At 42.2% G+C, this 21941-nt stretch overlaps 1 protein-coding gene across 3 annotated transcripts in view; it reads left to right on the plus strand.

Moving 5' to 3' along the window:
* Positions 1 to 469: 469 nt before the first annotated feature.
* TMEM71 (transmembrane protein 71) overlaps positions 470 to 21941 on the plus strand; it is a 47913-nt gene continuing 26441 nt past the window's right edge. For 2 of the 3 annotated variants that reach the window (XR_006885537.1, XM_046641646.1), the window contains exons 1-6: positions 470 to 842; positions 2197 to 2278; positions 3516 to 3576; positions 5168 to 5380; positions 6854 to 7029; positions 20312 to 20497. Coding sequence is in view for 2 of the 3 variants with exons in the window: in XM_046641646.1 (XP_046497602.1) it covers positions 2233 to 2278; positions 3516 to 3576; positions 5168 to 5380; positions 6854 to 7029; positions 20312 to 20497 (682 nt within the window). In the remaining variant the exon portion in view is untranslated. The remainder of the gene's footprint in view (positions 843 to 2196; positions 2279 to 3515; positions 3577 to 5167; positions 5381 to 6853; positions 7030 to 20311; positions 20498 to 21941) is intronic. The other variant, XM_046641647.1, reaches the window with a different exon arrangement.

Genomic DNA, 21941 nt, shown 5'->3' on the forward strand with positions numbered 1-21941 from the left:
ATCAAGTTCTTTGATCTCTACTAAAATATAAATATAAAATGTGAAATGCCACCCACAGAGTTTCTTGTAAAGCCCAGACTTCGGTGGATCAACATGTTGCCCCTGCAGACATTTTCAGAAGATCCAGCTCCTTGTATTTCATCATATTCTGAATTCAAGAGCATCAGTGCATTATCCCCAATAAATTTAATTGATTTGGACAAAGCACTACTCATACTGAAAATGGCCAGATGATGATAACCAAGAAGTGTTGTATCTCTGAAAGTTTTTCTTGTGTTCTCGCAGCTAGGGGTGACAAGTTAGCTCAGAAAAACATCCTTCCAGTGACCATGATGTAGCCAGCTGGCCTGACTCATGGGCAGCACATCCCCCGCTGCTGGTGAGGCAATCTTGAGTCCTCACCATGCGCCTCAGCGTGAATACCACCGCTGATGTGAGCCCAACAGGAAGTGTGACCTAATTCTGCCTCTCAGCCTCAGGTTCCGCAAGCTGATTTTGAAAGAAAACAAGAGCAGTTGTACGGCTGACTTTCCCAAGAAGTACGTGCTCTTCTATTCTAGAGACAGCCAAAAGAACAAGAGGCCGCTGAAGACAGAACTTCTCTGTAAACACTTGCACATGGCCATATGTGCAGCCATCTATTAGAAGGAGACGAAGATGGGATTCCCCTTTATTAAGAGAGTTCTGCGCCTTTTGACGCTCTGACATTACTTTCAGCTGAAGAACTGCTAAGTCCTGGATTTCTCCGCTGATCGTCAACCACAGGAAGCTCGGTAGTTCAGTAATTATTTTGTCATTTATCAACTGGAGAAGAGGCTGGGAGCTCCCTTTGGAAGGAACATGTATGAGCAAATTATTTTTCAGAACAGATGTCTTGCTTTGATGGAACTAGTAGATGGGATGTGTTTCTTGAAAAGTTTAGAGCTGTAACTAAAGTCCTTTTCTGTGTTGCTAGTACTAGCCGGTTAGTATACTGCCTGTGGTCTGCTGCAAGCATTTGTAAGATACAGTAATAAGATCTCGCTTTTGCCTCAGGACTATTGGCCTAAAATTAAACTTAATGCTTGGGAAAAACTAACATAGGGTAATTTCATATTGTATGTTCATATTGTATTGATAAAAAATCAAAAGAACAAGTGACATACTGTTATATTATACTACAAACAATATTATTTTTTATTCCAAACCAATGAAATCTATGAATGTGTGCTTTGATTTAGAGATTTTCCAAGGAATGCCAGAAAGTTCACTTGACTTCTCTAAAGGTCTCTAAAAGCCAGGATCTATATTTTCTAGCAAGTTTTGTATATGCTTTATTGAAAGAATCAACTTGGAGCTGTAGAATTAAATTATTGATTTAATGTATGGCAACTACAAACACAACCCGTTACTAGTTATGGATTTTAAAAATGTGGATGGAGGTGATGAATCAGAAAAGAATTTAGTTCTACCTTGTAAAGCTATTAGAGCAGTGATATATACAAAGTTAAATAGTCAACAGAAGGTAGATCTCTGTGATGAGTGGAAGTGATCAAAGTTTACATAATTTACACACTTGGATATATGTTTAATTTGTACTTGAGATAGTAAATTATATGTTCATGAGAACTGAGTTTTGAAATCTGCCCAGTGGTGTACTATTTTTAGTGCAATCTTGCTGATGCTGCTTAGGAATGTCCAGGCTGATATCAACTACAAAAGATCACTGGCCTTCTCTCTGCCTGCCTGTCAATGGTTTCTGGTGTTGAGTAAAAGACAGACACCAATCCCCAAGCATTGTTTGAAACTTGATAAGGTTGATGTGTGCTGGCTGATGAAAATACAAACATCCTAATTTAGAGGGTTCTAGAACAAATCTTTTTTCCAATTTCTTAATCAAATAATTCATTTTCATTATTTTATTTTAGTTACAAGTCAACCTTCATCAGTCTAGCTTGCCCAAATAAAATCTTGCTCCTATTTACAGAAAAAAGATGATTTAGGTGCACTGAGCAAGACAACAGAAAATGTAGTATAAAATCAGAGAGGCAGACACAACCTCAGTGGTCCTTCAATCTGGTCTCCTGCTTTCAATCTTCTTTCTCTGTATTGTTTCAGTAAACAAATCTGACTAGTGCAATTAGTAGATGCCATCTGTTTTGGCATCATTTTTCTATTTTTAACATGCAATCCACCTTTTTAAAACGTCTTTTGCAGAAAATCTGTGAAGTTTGAACAAGCAGCCTTCCCAAGATGTACCAAATTTCTCAACTGATGTCGACACCAGTCGCAAGCAAATGTAAGAGAACCGCTCTACGCAATTATCTTTCAAACGATTAGACTGCTTTTAGCAATTTCCTTGCTTTGATTTTGCTGATACTCATACCATTAACCATCTGTCAGGAGCTTCTGCTTCTTAAATGCCAGTGCTCACTTTGGCAATGATTTTGACTTCATTTCTTTCCTTGATAAAAATGTGGTATTTTTCCTTTTAGTAGAAAAAAAAAATCACCATTTTTTTTCAGATGCCTATGCATCAATGTGAAAGGAGATCGTTTATCAGCACTATTAAGATGCAAAACTGTTTGTCTATAAAAAAAATACTGAATGATTTTGATAGCTACTTGCAGAAAATAAGGGCGTTGCTAAAACGGTAGTGGTTACAAGTCTCTTCCTTCCTCTTATCATTTTCTCCCCACACTCTGCTTCTAACCCTCCCTCACACACCTACAATTTTCTCTTTACAAATCAACCAGCCCAATCTGCAAGTATAAATTCCTTTCTTTGTCTTAGATATTAATTGTCAGTAATGGAATGAAGTTTCACTGAGCCTGTCTGTTAGAAGAATTCACACCATTACTCTACAATATAGAATTCTGCTTTAAAGCTTAGAATATTAATCAAGAGCGACTTCTCCCAATTGAAATCTGTTGCCATACCTTCAGTTAAACTGGAATGAATGAATGCATGCTTTTTTTAAATTAAGAATGCTCTCAGGCTTCATACATTAGGAAATCATTTCCATAAAACAAGGCAAAACCTTATTTTTTTCCTCCGCTAACGTCTTTTTGCTCATTACTTTTACAATAGAAGTAGTTTAAAATGCACGACTGAAAGAGAGTCCAGGCAGATGACTGAATTCCTCAAATTACTGGGCAAGCTAAAATAACCAGCACGTTGGGTAATTGATTTTGGTTTTCTACAGTTTCACACAAGGTGTTTTCTTTAGCCTTTTCACAAGTCAGTTTGAGGTTAATGATTTATTATCTCCTCATCTTGCACTCAGGCACCTCCACAGGAGTGATGAGTGAGATAAGAAGCAGAAGATAGAAGCCCCTAGGTTAATTCTTGCTTTCTGTAGAGGCCTGGTGACAAGTTGCGTTAGTACTGATTCATTGGGTGGCTGTACCAGTTGGCGTCTCTGCCGAGGCTGGGACACCAACTATTCACACCTTCTCTACCAGCTTCCCTGTTGGCAATCATGCATGTTGGTGAGATGTGATAAATTTGTACTTCTCTCTCATTTGCTTATGCAGGTTCTTCTGGATCCAAGAAAGAACATGCTGAAAAGCCGTCTCCCACATGCATTTTCCAAAGGTATCCCATGGGACTTTTCTCGAGAATGATCAACCAAATTCTCTTCCTGCATGCCTTATTTTGTTGTATTCTCGGTTTAAAAATATTAGTTTTAGCTATTATCCAGTTTTTGTATGTGTTTATCTTTTCAGTCCCATGCACATACAAAATGAAAACTTGCCTAACCCAATCATGGAATTTTTGAGGGGGAAGTGTGGATGCAAATTATTTGTTCGGTGAGTGGAGAAACTACTGAATACTGATGTATGGCTACTGTTTCTCAAATTGGAGTTCTCATAAATATGCTTTTCTATCACACTTTACAAGGGCAACGAGATTCTATACCAATGCACAAGCTAGCCAAATTTCCTGCTCCACATGGAGAGTCTACCATTTTGTTCAAGTTCTGCAATGAAGCCTTTTTTCTTTTCCTCCCTTCCTTTTTCTTCTTTCCGTCTGTCTTTTATTCCTTACACGAGCATCAGTTGATCTTTCCTCTAAAATTTTCTGAAATGTGCCAATGGTAGAAAGGGACCATGCGTTGGTATTAGAACCTGACCCTTTTTGTAAATTCTAGGCCTCTGCTACTAGCAAATGAACCAGCCAAGGATGAGCAAGCAGGTCATGCGGCAAGAACACATGCTTTAGAGGCATATGGACCAGGGTTCAAACCCTAGCTGTGCCATTTACTAGCTATGTAAAATATCCAAGTTATTTGCCGTTCTGTCTCATTTTTTTTCCTGCTGTACAATGAGGATAATACTACTTAGCTTTTAGGGAGGTTTGTGAAAAGTAGATAAAGCGTGAAGTATGGGCCAGGCCCATAGTAAGATTTCAATAAGTGATATCTATATTTAAAATAATAATTTACTAACTTTAATACATGTATTAATTGTGAACAGGCTTTTAAACTAAGACATTTATCAGAAATTCAGTAGATTATAAGGTGTGAGCTGGCCTTACAATCATACAGGCATGTGGTCGTTTTTCAAACCTAAGACACAAACAGATTTATCCAACTAAGTAGGACACTTGCCTGGATACTAAACCAGAGAAGGTAACTGCGCTGTCACTTGTGCGGCTGACCTAGAGGGAAACTGGCAAAGGTATGTTTGCCATGTTTGCATGTTTGCTCTCTGATGGCATGCTCCCCCTATAACTCATATGTGTCTGGCAGCTGCATAGTTATAACTTACCTATTACAGTGACAAGAGTAAGGACATAGCAATTGGAAGGCTCTTCAAGGTAAGGGGGAATGGAGAAACTATGAGCTCCTGACATCCCAAATAGCCTATTTTGCAATTTTTTCCATCCAAGAAAATGGGCTAATGTCAAGGGTGTAGGTGCATCATAGGGTGAAGAAACTGATGAGCCATACTGTTTCATTGAAGTGTTTCAAACAGAAAGCAGCACTACATAGCATACAGTTCAATGCAGTCAGCTAAGGAGACGAAGCCCAGAAGATTAAGAGTGACATTCTTAGAGTTGCAGAAGTAACTGGTAGCCATGACTGCAAAGAGGTGCTGTCCTTCACGGTGATTAGAAATGTGATTTTTGTGTGACTGAGTGGACAGCATAGAGATTTAAAGGACTTTCCTTATTCCCTCTGTAGTCTTTCCTGTGATTTCCTGGATGGTGACAGTTACTTTGAATGCTGCTCCATAGATCCCCTGACAGGCTCCCACTTTAGCTGCCGCCGAAGTCCCAGACTGCTCACCAACGGCTACTACATTTGGACAGAAGACAGTTTCCTCTTTGACAAAGATGGCAACATAACTCTGAGCCCATCCCAGACTAGTATTCTGTACAAGGAAAACTTAGTTCGGTAAGTAGAAGATAGCACATAAAAGAATCTGAAGTCCAATCCGGTCATTAATTATTCACTCATTCATTTGTTCATTCAACAATCATTTATAAGGAGCCCGTTGCTGCTCCTGACTGTGGGAACACAAAGGCTGATGAGGGGCAGGGATAACTGACATGAAAACAAACAAAAGTAATGAAGGCATGCAGGTGCCGTGGTAGAAGTCTGAATAGAGTGCAAGGGAGGGAAAAGGAGCGTTGGCCTATTTTATTGGAAGGCAGGTAAAAACAAGCTTCCTAGAGATGAGAATGCCTGATCTGAGTCATGAGAGGTGTTAGGATGTTAGTTAAAATAGAAGCAGGAAAGGGGGCTTCTGGAGAGAGAGAACAGGCATGGAGCTCTGGGAGACCCTGATACAATTTGAAGAATGGAGAGTAGTTTGGTAAGGATCCAGCTTAGGGTGGAAAGGGATGTTCTGCAAGAGAGAAGACTGAGCACAGAAGTAGGGGCTGGATGGAGAGGGTTAAATTCCAGGCTAAGGAGTTGGGCTTTATTCTGTGGGTAAAGAGGAACCATTGACAAATTATCAGATTTATCCTGAGCGAGATAACACTGATTACCATGTAGAGGATGGATTGTAGGAGTGTGGATGTGTGAGTCGTCAAAATCTTTTGGAAATGCAAAGAAAATCATGTCACCACCATCGCCCTGCCCTTGACATACTTCAGTGGTCTCCCTTTGCTCTAATGTTAAATTTCAACTCCTCTGTGCAACCTTCAAGGTTTTCATTACCTACCTTCTTTTACCTTTCCAGTCTCATTTCCTAGCATGACCCTGTATGAGATCTACTTGTCCTTCACTGCAGCTCAGAGCTCTCCCATCCCAGGAGATTAGCAATGCCCCTCCCGGTGCTCTCAGGGCAGCCTTCAGTTAATTCTGTCAGAGCGCATATCCCCTACAGAGCGCAGAAAGCAAAAGCAGAGACTATGGAGCCAGACTGCCCAGATTAACATCCCAGCTATGTCACTTACCAGCCGTATGACCTCAAACAACTTACTTAGCCTCTTTGTGCCTCAGTTTCCTGATCTAAAAAATGGGGTAACAGTAGTACCTACCTCACAGGGGTGTTCCAAAGATAGCATGAGTTACTATATGTAAGTCACTAAGAAAGACACTTGGCACCGAAGAAGCTCTGTGAAAGCATTAGCTGCATCTACATTATTCTTGTCTTTCTCCTGTACTAGATTGGGAACTTTTTGTACCCAACGTCTTGTCTTTTATCTCAGTATCCTTGACACTGATCCAAGCATGTGGCACACAGAGAAATTTAAGAAACTTCTGTGGAATGAATGGAGGGAACAAATGAAATGAGCTTTGTGGACCCGGGTTGTGGAGATGTGTTCCGTGCATCAAGTTACTTTCCTTGAATTCTCTGTGTTGAACCTGAGGTGACGGCTATTCATTATTTACCACGCTGCTTTCATTTCCCTCCAGAATATTTAGAAAGAAAAAGAGAATCCGCCGTTCTTTTTCTTCTCTCTTCAACTTCAGTCCCTCTGAATCCTGGCTGCATGGAAGTATGTTCGATGATGTTGATTCTTCCCCGAGTGAGGACATCTGGTTGGAGGGGGTCAGAAGGCTGGACACGCACCAGCGCAGTGAAAATGGTGGTGAGTCCGAATCCCCTTTACCATTGTGGAATATCCTTTCCAAATGGGCAATAGCCACCATGTCCTGGTGCCAGTGTAAAGTCCAGATAGAGAGGATGAGCCACATTTTAAAAAGTCACCTAAAGTTCTCTCCAAGCTACTTTTAAGATCCAAATACAAATGTGTCCATATCATGCAAAATAGCCTAATTTAAGTGTGTAAATTATTAAGTTGATAATACCTAGAAAATATTTATACAGCTCCAACATATCTTTTCTGTACAGGATATCGATGGAGAAAGGAAACTGGACTCAGTGTTCAGGTCCTAGTTTGGGCACATTGTGATAGTTACTTAACTTTGCTAAGTCTCAATTTCCTCATTTTAAAAACAAGATATGTACACATAGTGTGATAATTATGTATATATTCCTGTTGAAATACATGCTATATGTATACATTTGATATATTACATATACATATTATGTAATATGTATATATGCAAATATGTATATATGCAAATATATGTATATATGCAAATACACACATGTGTGTGTGTATGTTCAGGTATACATAGATTTGTATATGAACACAGTGATGGAAACTCAAAGCATATCTTAAAGATTAAATGGGACAATGAATGTCAGGCACAGTGCAAGGCTGGTGCTCAGTAATTTGTAGTGATAATTATTTTTGTTACTAGAATGGAAGCAATGGATATTTGTTGAGCCCCTACCACCTGCAAGGCACTGTGCTAGGTCTGGGGAGACAAGGGTGAATACAAACAACATCACCCCTGTCTCTCGTTTACTAGCCAGGGGGGTGGGGTCCACACCTTTGTTAAATACTTGCACAAGCAAATACGAAACACTAATTGTGGTAAGGGCTGTGAAGAAAAGGTAGATGATGTCATGGGAGATTTGACCCATTCACAAACTCAGGGAAGGCGTCCCTGTGGAAGTGGCAATTGAGCTGAGTTCTAGATAATGAGAGGGGCTTTTCTGACAAAGGGGGAAGGCAAGAGCGTTCTGGGCTGAAGAGACGAAAGAGGCTGACGTCGGGGGAGGCTAGTGAGTAGGTTTGCTGGCTGAGGAGAGACCACATGCATGGTTTGGAACATGTTAGGTGTAAGTCCCTTTGGGACATCCAAGGGGCAAGTCTATCCTGAGCTCAGAGCAGAAGTCTGAGTTACAGCTATAAATGTGTGAGTGATTTCGGTCCAGGTGATTATTGAAGCCACAGAGTAGATGAACTAGATTAGGAAGAGGGTAGAGTTGGCAAAGAGAGAGTCTAGAATGGAACTTAATTAACTCAAACATTGAATGGATGAATAGGACAGGATTAGCCTGCAAAAGAGATAGAGAGGAGGCATTCAGAGAGATGAGCGGAAAACCAAGAGAGCATTGTGTAAGGAAAATCAAGAAGAAATAGTGGTTCAAGAGGGAGGGAGCAGTCAACAGTGGCAAATCATGCCCAAAGATTAAATAGGATGACAACTGGCGTGGTTGACCTGGAGGTTATTGGTGGTGGAGTGAAGGGGGCAGAAAAGAACTGGGAATACGTGAGGAGAGTGTGGGAGGTAAGGAAATGAAGACATGGGGTACTGAGGACTCTTCAAGATGTCTTCTGGGAAAGTAAGGCGAGAGACCAGGTCCCTTCATACATGCATTCGACTTTGATCGCACTCATCTGCTCTCAGTGTCCCGAATGGACCACGTTCTTCCATACCTCTGTGGTTTGCTCATGTTCCTCATATGCTGGAATTTATTCATTCATTTACTTGGAAGATTTTACTGAGGACCAACTATGTGCCAGGCACTATTCTACACATTGGGACATAGTGCTGAATAAAACAGACAAAACTACTTGTTTTCATGGAACTTGCATCCCTTGTTCTGGAAGATAGACAATAAATAAGTTACATAGCAAGTTAAAAAGTGGTAAAGCAATAACAAACGAGGAAGCGATGGGGATTGCAAGTTTAAATAGGGTGATTAGAAGGGCCCATTGAGAACGACTTTGAGCACTGACTTAAAAGTGACAGCAAACCATCTGGGTGAGGAACAATGCCTGCAAAGGAAATGCAAGTGCTAAGGTTCTGGACTAGGAGCTCCCCAGGGGCTGAGTGAGCAGGGAAAAGAGAGGACAAGACCTCAGAGGGCAGAAGAAAGGACAGGACCTCAAATAACGTAATTCAATCTACATTTTGGCAGGATACCTCTGGCTGCTGTGTTTAGATGTAAGGTAGGTATCGAGGCAGAAGCAAGGAAACCAGTTAAGAGGCTGCTGGAGTCATTCAGGCAGGAGATAATGGTAGCTTGAACTGAGACGACAGCAGGTGGAGGTGAGAAGTAGCAGGATTCTGGATACGTTTTAAAGGTAGAGCCAACAGGGTTTGCTGATGCGGACTGAGAGAAAGGGAAGTCAAAGCTGCTAATTATATGCCAAGCACTTTACATACTGTCTTGTTTAAGTGTATTGTCTTGTTTACATACATTGTCTTGTTTAAATATCCCCAAAGCCTTAGGAAGTAGATCGTATTATCATATTTATTATAATTATGATGAAACTGAGGTTCAAGGATAAGTGACTTGCCCAAGATCATTTAGTTTGTAAACAGCAGAGTTGACCTTCAGCCTAGGTCTGTCTAATTTGAAAGCCCAGCCTTTGCTCTGCTGCCAGAAAGGGTTTTGCTCTCCTTTCCAGGGTGAAATCCAGCAGATACCTCATGGGCTAGGCCCAAAGCACAAGCGAGAGAAGCTATAGAATACAGTAATATAATAATTTCAAGGTATAGCACTTGTCTACTATTTTTCTCAACCTGCTTCCGGGGTGGAAAACTCAAATACTATGTTAATTTTTTTAAAAAACTTTTTAATTTGCAATAATCATAGATTCACAAGAAGTTGCCAAAAATAGTACAGAGATAACCTGTGTACCCTTCCTCCAGCCTCCTCCGCTGCTAACAACTTACTCAACTGTAGCACATTATCCAAACCAGGAAATTGACACTGACACAATACCGTTAAGATTTCACCAGTTATTACGTGAGCTTGTGTGTGTGTATGTGTGTGGAATACTAGAGTAAGTTTTTAGAAAAACAAAATAAGTGCTTGTTGAATGAAGACATATTTCCTTATATGATCAAATGATTGATTAAACTGAGCGCATCCTAGTTCCCCACAGTAACAAAGACGTATAAACAGGACAAAAAGAGAAGGATCAGGGATGTGCGAGATGAGCTTGGAAAGATAGACTGAAGATATTTGAAGAAACTTCTGTGCTGTGTCCAAGAGTTTGGACTTTATTGAATCCATCAAGGATATTCTAGAAGGCTCTTAACAGGACAATGACACAATCAGATTTGGATTTTCAAAGACTACTTTTCTAGTAACAGGAAGTGAAGATTGGATAAAGAGGACCCAGTGGGAGCTCAGAGGGAGTGAAAACCAGCGGGCGCACTAAGGAAAGCGGCTCTGGAAATAGAGAGGAGGCAAGAGATTAAAGGAATGTTTTTCAAGGTAGAATTGACAGGTTGGTGGCAGATCGAATCTAGTGATGAGAATGTGGGAGGAATCAAGTGAAGCTGCTTCAATTTGGGAGGCTGCTTGGAAAGTTCTGCCCGACGTGAAGGCCTGGAAGACAGCCCGGCAGAGTGATGAGGGGAATGAGCTTGTGAGCTGAATGGACCTAAATTCAAGTCCTGGAACTACCTTTTTCTACCTGAGTGTTCTTGGGCAAGTTGATTAACCTCTCTGATCCTCCATTTCTTCATGCATACAATTTAAAAAATACCAGCACAGAGAATTGTTATAAGGCTGAAATGCAATCATTCACGAAAAATAAATATTAGCTCAGAAGCTGGTATTCTGCTCAATATAAATTAGCCCTAAAAAGGCAAAAAAGAGCAAATTTGGGTCAGGAAAAGAGACAATTAATTCTATTTTATAGGAGTTAAAATAGAGGTACCTATGGGAAGTAGAAAGTATGGGGTTGCAAATATAAAAAAGGAGTTAAGGGGTAAGAAAAGATCTAGAGATATTGATGTGGGAGCCAATCTGAGAACTGGTAGGGTAGGATAAAGGAGTCTTTGGAATAAAGGAGTCTACCTATGGAAAATAAGTGAATGAGCAGAAAGGAGAGTTAAGAAAGGAATTCAGGAGGATGAACAGAAGCTCCAGTAATAATTATCCCTAACAGAAATGAGTACCATGGGCCAGCGCCATTCCAACAAATCCGTGTTACGTCATCACTTCTCTCCAAAGTCTGTGGGGGAATAGTATTTGTGTGTGTCTGTGATAAGAACACAACATAAGATGTACCCTCTTGGCAAGGTTTTAAGTATACGACACAGTGTTGTTAACCGTAGGCATTATGTTGTAGGGTAGATCTCTAGGATTTATTCATCTTGTACAACTGAAACTTGTACTACTGAAATCTTGCAGCAGTTCCCCTTCTGTGGCCGGCTTATTTCAAAGGCCTTCAGGTTCATCCGTGTGGGCAAGGATGTGGAGAAAAAGGAACCCTTGTATACTCTTTGTGAGGATGTAAACTGGTGCAGCCATTATGGAAAACAGTGTAGACGTTCCTTAAAAAATCAAAAATAGAACTCCCGTATGATCCAGCAATTGCACTTCCCGGTATATATTCAAAGGAGTTGAAATCAGGATCTCAAAGAGACATCTGCACTCCCACGTTCATGGCAGTGTTATTCACAGTAGGCAAGATATGGAAACAACCTAAACGTCCATCAATGGGTGAATGGGTTAAGAGACTGGTATATGCATACAATGGAACATTATTCAGCCTTAGAAAAGAAGGAAATCCTGTCATTTGCAACAACACGGAGGGTATATCATTCTTATCCCATTTTACAGAGGGGCAAACTAAGGCAGATTAGATGTTTCTGTGGGGCTACACAACTATTAAGCAGCATAGCCTGGATTCAAACCCGAGAGTCTTGAGCATGTACTCCCTATGCTACACTCAGGCGAGGCTCTTTGGGAAAAACTTCTCAGATTGGGAACCAGCATGTTGTCCTGAAAGAAGCATATAAAGAAATGACTAATGGTGTCCAGCCTGATAAATAGGTCAAGTATCCTGCAGCCTTAAAGAAATCTCTGGGGGTAAGTTATGTATGAAATCTTCAATCAGAAGGCAAGGTAGGGGTGATCTCACTCACTCTCAACATCCCTGACAGGTTGGCACAAATCTCTACAGTAATAAAGAGTACACGTTACTTTTTAATTGAGATATAATTCGCCTATCATAAAATTTAACATGGACAGTTCAGTGATTGCTTTAGTGTCGTTACAAGGTCGGTTGTGAAACCATGACCGCTTTCTAACTCCAGAGCATTTCCATCGCCCCAAAGAGAAACCCATACTCATTATCAGGCACCCCCCATTTCCTGCCCTCTTTCCCCGGGCCCCTACAGCCAGTCGTCTACTCTGGGTCCCCATGGATTTACCTACATTGGACTCTCATGACTTCTTCAGGTGGCCTCTTCCTCCCATTGGTACCGCCGCTGCAGAAGCGGCTGCTTAGGCTGACCGATCATGTGCCTTTGGAAAGTTTATATCTCTTGGTTCTAGGCTGGCTTTCTGGAACGCAAGGGGCAAGTCTCTTCTCTGTTCTAAAGCAATGTTTCCCAAAGTGTGGCGTGGGGCAACCGCTGCCTCTAGGCCGCTGCAGTAATGGACACTGAATCTCATTCGGTGAGAAAGAAGCTGTGAGTCCTCTTCCGACTCTCACAGTCCTGACAAAACCAAGAAAGACTCATTTAGAACTGTGGTCGCTTTAAGTCTCTCCAACTCCTGCTACTCTCTCTTTTGTTTTTTCTTTTCCTCTTTCTTTTTTTTTTTTTAAGAAAATTAGCCCTGACCTAACTACTGCCAATCCTCCTCTTTTTTTGCGGAGGGAGACTGGCCCTGAGCTAACATCCATGCCCATGTTCCTCTACTTTATATGTGGGACGCCTACCACAGTATGGCTTTTGCCAAGCGGGGCTATGTCCACACCCGGGATCCGAACCAGCAAACCCAGGGCCACGGAGAAGCGGAACGTGTGAACTTAACCACTGCTCCACCGGGCCAGCCCCTCTTTTGTTTTAACACATTCTTTTAACAGGCTCAGAGCTTTCTGCTACACACAGTATTTACCGCAAATTAAATAGTCTCATTTTCATTGTACTTATTTTTACATTTACTTTCTCTTTAAGGCATTTAAATGATTGATAGAAAGTTTCTTTTAAAGTAAAAGACTAAAATGAAACAACATGAAGAAAATATTAAGTGGCTAAGAGTAAGCAGGCTCTAGGATACAGAAAGAATCAGGAAAATGACGCTTGGGCGACTCAAGTGTGGAAATCACTGTTCTAAAGGCAGTGTTTCACATATTTGGAAATTAACATCGAGTTTTCTCATAGCTGCCTCTTCGAAATATGTCCAAACAATTTGAAAGCAATTGGACCGCAGCAGTGCTGCACATGCATAAGCTATCTTGTTAAAATTCTCATGGTTTCCAAATATCTTCTAAATATAACAAATCAAACCTCCCCCCTCCAAAATCGGTAATTAGCCAACCGGGGTGCACGCAGGACTTTGAAATCTCTCGTCCCTGCTGTCAACTGTAATCAAATCTTCCCCAGGCTTCTTGTTTTCCAGATTTACCCAAAGCCCCATGATTTTTATCAGCAATTTATTTTTTCTCTGGAAATGTCGCCTCGTTAGAAGACTCAAGAAGAATTCAAAACTAAATCATTTGGCTGTTTTCTTTCTGGGCAATGGAGGCAATCAAAACTTACTTCCCCTGATTTTCTCTTGCTTTATTTTTCTGGCTGAAAAGGATTTTTGTTGTTGTTGCCTATTTTGCTTATCCTTAGTTCACCCCTTCCGCAGCTGTTTCGAGACACCTTGCCTCATTAGTCGCAATTCATTCTTTCACCATGGCAGTTTGCAGCTCCCCAGACCCCAATACTGCAATTTGGGATGCATTCCCAGAGCCCGGTGAGTCATATTGAAAGAGGGTGGAGGATTCCTGGAGGGAGGACGAAACAGGACTTCCCGCTCTATTTCTGCCAGCCCCAGGAAAGGCAAGATGACCCCAGGCAAGACAAGATCTTTGATGGCAACATCTGTATATGGCTTTGTATTTTCCTCTATAGCGAGCAATAATGCCTGCTTTACATGCAAGGATATGCAAATATGCTTGGAAGAAATAGATTCATCCCTTTAAAACAGAAGTAAACTACATTGAATTTAAATAAACCGAGAAACAGAATGCAATTAATATCTTTGAATATAATATCAAAGAGCTCTCCGCTGAAATGTTTTCTGCATTATGATCCTTCCATTTACTATTAAGATTGGAGAAAAAAAATTAAATGTCGGTTAGGGAAAGTGTGAATTCGGGGCAAATCTTATCTTTTCAGAGACAAATCCTTGATCATTTTTTAATGTTAAGATTTTTTGTGGTTTCTCTCTTTAATGCCACCTCTTCTTCTAGAAAATGCTGCGTAATATTTCCAGTATTCCACCCAGGGTGCATTTTTTATTTCATCCAACTCTCAGTGGCAGAGCTGTATGTTCAACAGGACAGCCCTGGGCGACAGCACAGGAATATTTTTACTGTTGTCACAGGCTCATCCCCATCTCCCCAGATCTTCGTTAAGTACCACTCATGAATTCGTAATCAGCCATGAAAGTTCCCAGCTCTTTCTCACTTCCATGTTAATTTGACCATATAGCCTCCTTAAAAAAAAAAAGGTTAATTGAGATGTAGTTGATAGACAAAGAATTGCACATATTTAATGTGTACAATTTGAGTTTGGTCACACTCAAACACCCATGATACCATCGCCACAATCAAAGTAATAGACATATCCAATACCTCCCAGAGATGCCTGTGTCCCTTTGTGATTTGTTTGGGTCTTTTTTCCAAGAAAACTTAACATGAGCTCTAGCCTCTTAACAAATTTTGAAGTGCATAAAATACCATATTGTTAAGTACAGCCAGATCTCTAGAACTTACTCATCTAGCATAACTGAAACTCCATACTCATTGAACAATTCCCCATTTCTCCCTCCCCAGCCCCCGGAAACTACCATTTTATTCTCTGCTTCTCTGAGTGTGATGGTTTTAGATACCTCGCGTGAGTGGAATCATGCAGTATTTGTCCTTCTGTGTCTGGCTTATTTCACTTATTAGCACGTCTTCCAGGTTCATTCATGTCGTAAAAGGCAGGATTTTCTTGACAGTGTTCATTCGTCTATAGATGAACACTTGGGCTGTTTCTATAGCTTGGCTATTGTGAACAGTGCTGCAATGAACAAGGTCCAGGCCTCGTCTGCAGCGTGGGCGTCACGGGATGGTCTGCCTGTCTCACTTCCTGCTGCTTCCTCTTTCTATGGCAACCAGCGGAGATGCTTCTGCAGACTGCTTTGTCGAGAGGCCGCAGGTTGTGGGTGGAATGGTGAGAGGGAGCCTCCAGGGTTGGCAGGAATTCCCACGTCCAGAGGCACCAGTTCAGTGGCTCAGTATCCAGGCATATCCTGTGCATTATAGGATGCTTGGCAACATTCCTGGGCTCTGTTCACTGGATGCCAGTCACACTCTTTCCCTCCTCCCCTGCCCAAGTTGTGACAACCAGGAGTGTCTCCAGACATTCCCCTGGAGAGAGAGGTTACGTCCAGTTAAGCAGCGTTGATATATTGGGACCCTCAGTGTCCACACCCACGCTCAGGCTGAGAATCTTTCTAGTCTCTCACTGCTGAGTAAGCATTTCACCATGCAAAGCTTCTCATGTTACACTCCTGCTCCAAGTTGTCTGCAGAATAAATCTTAGCTCCCCACTGTGACCCATGAAACCCTTCATGATTTGACCCCTGCTTAGGATCCAGCCAGAAGCATCTCCCAGGACAGCCCACACTCACATGCTCCTGTCTGGCCACATTGGAGAACTGACTGTTCCGGGAGCCCACCATGTTCTCCCACAGGTTGATGTCTTCCCTTCTTCTCCTCTTCTCCTCTCCCTTCTTTCTCTCTCTCTTCTTCCTCCTCCTTCTCCTCTTCCTTCTTCTACTTTCTCCTCCATCCCCTCCCTTCCCCCTCCTTCTCCTTTTCTTCCACTTCCTCTTCCTCCTCCTCCTTTGTCTGTCTCTGCCTGACCTGCCCTCTTCCTGCTGTCTGTCATCAAGTTTCCACTTAAGCAATGCCTCATCTGTGCAGCCTCCCCGGATTCCCCAGACAGACTCAGACACTCTCTCCTAGACTCCCACTGATACCGTCTGCTAGCCTTTACTGTACCAATGATCTCGTTGCATGCTAATTGTTGGCATGGATGTCTGTCCCACTCCAGCCCATGAGTAGGGCACAGCAGTATCTACCTTGACACCCTGCTCCCAGCTCCCATACAGTGTGATGTGTGCAGTTACACAATAACCCTGCGTTGAACACATAAGTAGATCTGCCTGCCCCGCGCCCTTGAAGCTTGTGCCTTCTCCTCTACCCTTGCTCCCCTTCCCAAACTCCTCTGCCTTAGTGCTCTCTCTGGGGATTCACTTGGGGGCTGCCTCAGTCTTTCCTCTTAGCTATTATCTTTCCTTAGTTGCTCTTAGCTCCAGATATCTCATGACAGCGGTCAAAGCAGAGAAAGCCTTTCTGGTCTTTAACTATGGCCGCTCAAACTCCTCCTTGTTCCTCTTGAAGTTTCTACCACACAGTGAAAATAATCTCCTTGATTCCTCATTTCTTCTCCCCTGCTCTTCTTTTGTCCCTGTCTCTAAACTCTCCTTAGGAGCTGTGGATATTCCCCCCCACACTTTAAGTTGGTCTTTCCTGGAGACCCTCTTGCTGTGTGTATTCAGTTCTGCAACGGGGCGGGTGGCAGAGGCCACACTCTTTTCCCTCCTCCAGGGCACTTTCTTCTAGAGAGACATTGTCATGTAGTGAAGTCAGGGAAATAAAGCAGCCATATGTGATAACCCCTGTGCTTGGAAATGTCTGGGTAGGGGTCAAGGAGTCCCTTCACTGTAGAGCAATTTCCTAGATAGCCAGTTCAAAACTCTCTTTTCCAAGATCGAGTAATAAACTCATCGTTTTCTATGATGATAAATTTTTAAGACTCTCTTCTACCTTGAAACATCCATTGATGATTGACCAGCACACTCTCATCTCCATTGTGGAGTTGACCATCCCCTTTGGTCTGTAACTAGGGACGGTGTCTAACTGTCGATGATAGAAGCTTCAATTCCCTCCATTTATACTATATCTCAGAATGTCTACATTTACTCTTATCTCATTCAATTATCGCAACTGTGAAAGGCAGAAGCTATTGTTCTGTTTTACAGATGAGGAAACTCAGGGTCAGGAAAATTAAGGATTGCCTTATATTACCCTTGTTAAAATTCACGTTAGGGTCTTTCTGAAGCCCAAGTCCCTGAAGTTTCCACCGAACCGCATTTTGTTTCTTTTTAACAAATGATATCATCTGTTTACATGTATCTCCTACCCATGACCAATGCCTCTCTCACTGTCCCCACCAGTATGCGCACACACACACACACTCACACACACACTCACACATCCCTAGGATTACAACCTCCTTGGGGTCAGTGCCTATGTCTTATTCTCCCTGTATTCCTCCCATCTATCTGAGTGTCCTACAATTTATGGGTTCAGTAAGTGTTTGCTTAGTTGATTTGAGTGTTTCCTTTGTCATGAAGCCAAGATTCATGTGGACCATAAATACATCACCCTATTTAGATAAGAAGCAAAAATAAGGAGATATTATGGGAGGAAAAAATGACCAAATTTTATAGGCCCCCTTCAGAGCTTCCCCAGGGTAAAATAAATTGGGCCAATTTCCCCAGACATCATGCCCACTTCTCAATGCTTAAATCAGGCATTAACCTCACGGCTACCTTACTCGTCTCCCAACCCAGGTTCACGCCCTTCTGCAGCACCATCCTTATGTTCCTTACCCATAGGAGGTTATCTCCCCATGTGTTTTGTGATTTTGGAGTGTGAGCTCATCTCCCATCTGCTTTAGCTGAGGGAATCTGTGCAGCTCAAGTTGAAAGCTTTTACATTGGCTCCTGGCAGACATTACAGGGCTAGTACCAGCTTGAGGCTGTTTATTTATTTTTCCTTTTTCTCCCTGAAGCCCCCTGGTACATAGTTGTATAATTTTAGCTGTGGGTCCTTCTAGCTGTGGCATGTGGGACGCCACCTCAGTGTGACCTGATGAACAGTGCCATGTCCGAGCCCAGGATCTGAACTGGTGAAACCCTGGGCCGCTGAAGCAGAGTGCATGAACTTAACCTCTCGGCCAAAGGGCTGGCCCCTGTTTTTTAACATTAACTTCTCATATTAGTATAAATTTGAACTGAAAACCCATTTACTTATAAAATGTCAAGAGAAACATTTTCTTCCCATTCTCTGCCTAGGCTAGAAGGAATAAGCTTTTGTGCCCTCTCCCTAAACTAGTGGACAGATTTTTTTTAAACTAGTTTTTCATTGGAAAATTAGCTTTTTGAACCCCTGTTACATGCAGGGACTCAGTTCCAATTCTCTGCTGTTCTTGAGACCAAGGCCTTTCTCTGTGTCTATAGAGTCATTTAAATCAAGGCCCTCTGGTTGCCATGACTTCTAAGTCTCTTTCTCACTCCTCAGGGCAGCTCCAGCCATAGCTCATACCTATGGTTCTGGGTTTCCCTGGCTTGGCCTTTGGGAATATCCTTTTATTTTGAGCTTAGCTGCGCATTTAAAATGATGTTTGTTGAACTCGTACTGTCTTTTAGACACCAGCTGGGAAACACGCACATTCGATAGCATGACTTTTAGCTACTCTCTTTAAGTGGCTTTGCTTCCAAGTCACTAAGTTCTAAATGACCTCAAATTCCTACCCAAGGCCATCAGAGTGAAGTTGAGCCTTGAGTGGACATCACACATCCCCCACAGACAGAACCAAGAGAATCCTAGACATAGTTCTGCCAGATGAACCAAGTGGAAGACATCCAGTAGTTGAGCCAAAGGTGCTATGCTTAGCTTTCCCTCTGATTGGAAGACATTCTTAACACATTCACCCTTTCCAAGGAAGCTTGGGCTTTGAGAGTTTTGTATCCCTTAATCTCTGACTCAAATCAAGAATCAAAGATTAAATGTCATCCCTTGGTGACTTCACGTTGAAGACATCAATCCTTACTGGGAGTTATCTTAGCATGTTTGACACTTGATGTTACGTATTTTTTAAACAAACTTGATTATTTTGTTTTGAGGGAAAGTCAGGCTAATTTTAGGGCCAGTAAAATATATTTATGTATAAATCTTCATACAATAAGATAGGCATGCATTCTTGAAACCATATATGCAAGAAATAGTCTCTTTGAACAAAAAGAATTAGAAAAAAGTGTTTATTGTATGTTATCCAGCATTTCAATGTATTTTCCAGAGGGAGAATTTCCTTCATGACACTTATTACAAGCTATTTTCTATGTCTCACAAGAGTCTAAGGCACATGAGGACAAAAACAACATCTGTCTAATTCACCATTATATCCTAGCAGCTGGGTCAGTTCCTAAGATACAGTCACATTCAATAAACGTCTTCTGAATGAGTGAGTGAATTAGAAATAGAAGGAGGTGGCTCTGCTATAATGTTTGGTGCCATAAATGTGAGAGGCTCATATACCCACCACACATCCTTCCAGTCCATCCATACAGTCCTCAGCATCACTTGGGGATGAGGGGTAAGATAGCCTGTCTCCTTCTTACATGAATCTTAGGCTACCATTTCATCATTTCTTTCAGGGCCACCTGGATTTTATCATTTCCCAAAACCACACATTATTTTATCTACACAAAAATGCCACGGAAGTGTGTATACAGTGCCACCCTCACTCAGAGACATTCCATCCCTCCATTGCCGGCAGCATGAATTCCAAACTCTCCAGCCCAGAAGTCAACAACTTCCACGAGCTTCCCTCAATCTAGTTTTCCAACTTCGTGTTCCACTTGGCTTCCCTTGGCCGCTTTGTTCTAACCACGTGGGAATCAGCCTCCGTCACCAAACCTTCATGTCTCTGGCCTTTACTCCCATCTGCACTGAAGATCCTTTTCCTCTTCAACCTTCGAGGTTGAGGACAAATTGACATGCGGTCTAATCTAGAGACCCATCTCCCATCCTACTCCAATAGTGTTACTATTGGTATGATCATTAGCTGCCATGCATTGAGAGTCACTCAACACATGTGCGTGCTTGCACACTCACACACACACACACACACTGAACGCTTTTGCTTTTCCAGGAGGTGATTTGGACTGTTCTCTGATTGATGACTGGGCGTCAGAGAAGCCGAATGCAGAATCTGTGAAAGCATCCTCTTCCGGCCACGTCACATCTCAGACTCCCAGAGAAAACTCCCACAACTTGTCCCTTCAGTCCCAGTTGGTGGCTTCTGAACATCTCCAAGGGAACGTTTTGAATCATTCAAGTGAGTTTGGTTTGTTTGTTTGTTTTAAATCTTCGCCACACCCGAGGAATTCTTCCTCTCCAGGCCCAAACATGACTCAGAGATGACTAACGTACCCTCAAGAACTGGTATCAACCTGAGCGAGGAGGGGAGGACAGGGGTGCTCCCAGCACCCATGAGACGCATTCGCAGAGGAGGTGACTGCCTTTGGGGTGTCACCTTAGAGGCATCAGAAGGACTGGATTTTCAGTGTTTTATTTATTTTTTTAAACTCTGAAGACATTTGACAAAATGTTAAGCTTTACTAAATCTGGGTAGTGCACACAAGCGTCTGTGATTTTACTCTTCATACCTACCTCTGTATGTGATATGTTCTATATGAAGGAAAAAAAAAAGAAAGAAAAGAAGAAAGAAACATCCTTTAATATTATGCTCTTGGAAAGGAAAGGTCAAAAGATACAAGGGTATTGGTGTTTCCCATCAGGAGTAAATCTGAAATAAGATCAATAAGCACATGCCCTAATCTCTAGTTTGCTTACATCAGATTAGTCATGATGCGCACAGTGTGGCATCAAGCCTCTGCCATCAGCTTGTTAAGGCTCAAAGCCCAGCTCCCACTTGTTGGCTGGAACTCAGAAGCATTTTACCGAGCTCTCGAAACCTTAACATTTTCATCTGTAAATGGAGATAATCATAGTACCTACCTTGCAATGACCAAAATTATTCATGAAGAGCACTTAGCACCATATGTCATGTCTGCTAAATACTCAAAAAACGTAAGGTTATGATTACATAAGATTGAGGTTAAATGGAAAACTAATATCTTCTCTTTATTTGTCTTTGCAAGATGATGACTATTCACTTCACTGACCAGGGCTTCTTCTCCTCCCAGAGACCAATAGGCCCCACTCCATGTTGTTTCCGGTGCCGCTGTTAGGTCAATGCTAAAGGGTTTTTCAGTTCCATTTCCAGGTGACAGGATGACAGAGAAAGCAGCTTTCATTGTTGAGACAGCTTCCAGGTGACCAACACCTACTAAGCCTCCACAGCCACCTCCTGCAGGGACCCCAGCCTGTGTTTCTGGGGAGGTGGTGTTAAGTGACCCTTCTTTGTGCTCCTCTAGCTCCCAGGGTTCCCCTCTCTCATTTCCTGCACTGCATGTTGCATGTTTACTTCTGCATCTCGCCCACCAGGCTAGCAGCTTCTGGAGGCTGGGCCCTAGGTCTTAGTCAACTGTGGGTTCCACACTGCCCATGTAGTGCCTGGCACAGGGCAGATGCTCCATGACTGGGGTGCTCCAGTTAAGATGTTGTCTCCATTTTACAGATAATAATGCTTGAGTCTAGACAGGTCAAGTGAGACTTTGTGCATTTTCTTTGCTGTGTCTGGAATGTGTTACCTACCAGCTATGCCTGGAAGACCCTGACTCCTTCTTCAAGGTCCAGATCAAACAAGACCACCTCTG

This window comes from Equus quagga, chromosome 16 (assembly GCF_021613505.1).
Source record: "Equus quagga isolate Etosha38 chromosome 16, UCLA_HA_Equagga_1.0, whole genome shotgun sequence".
Lineage (NCBI taxonomy): Eukaryota > Metazoa > Chordata > Mammalia > Perissodactyla > Equidae > Equus > Equus quagga.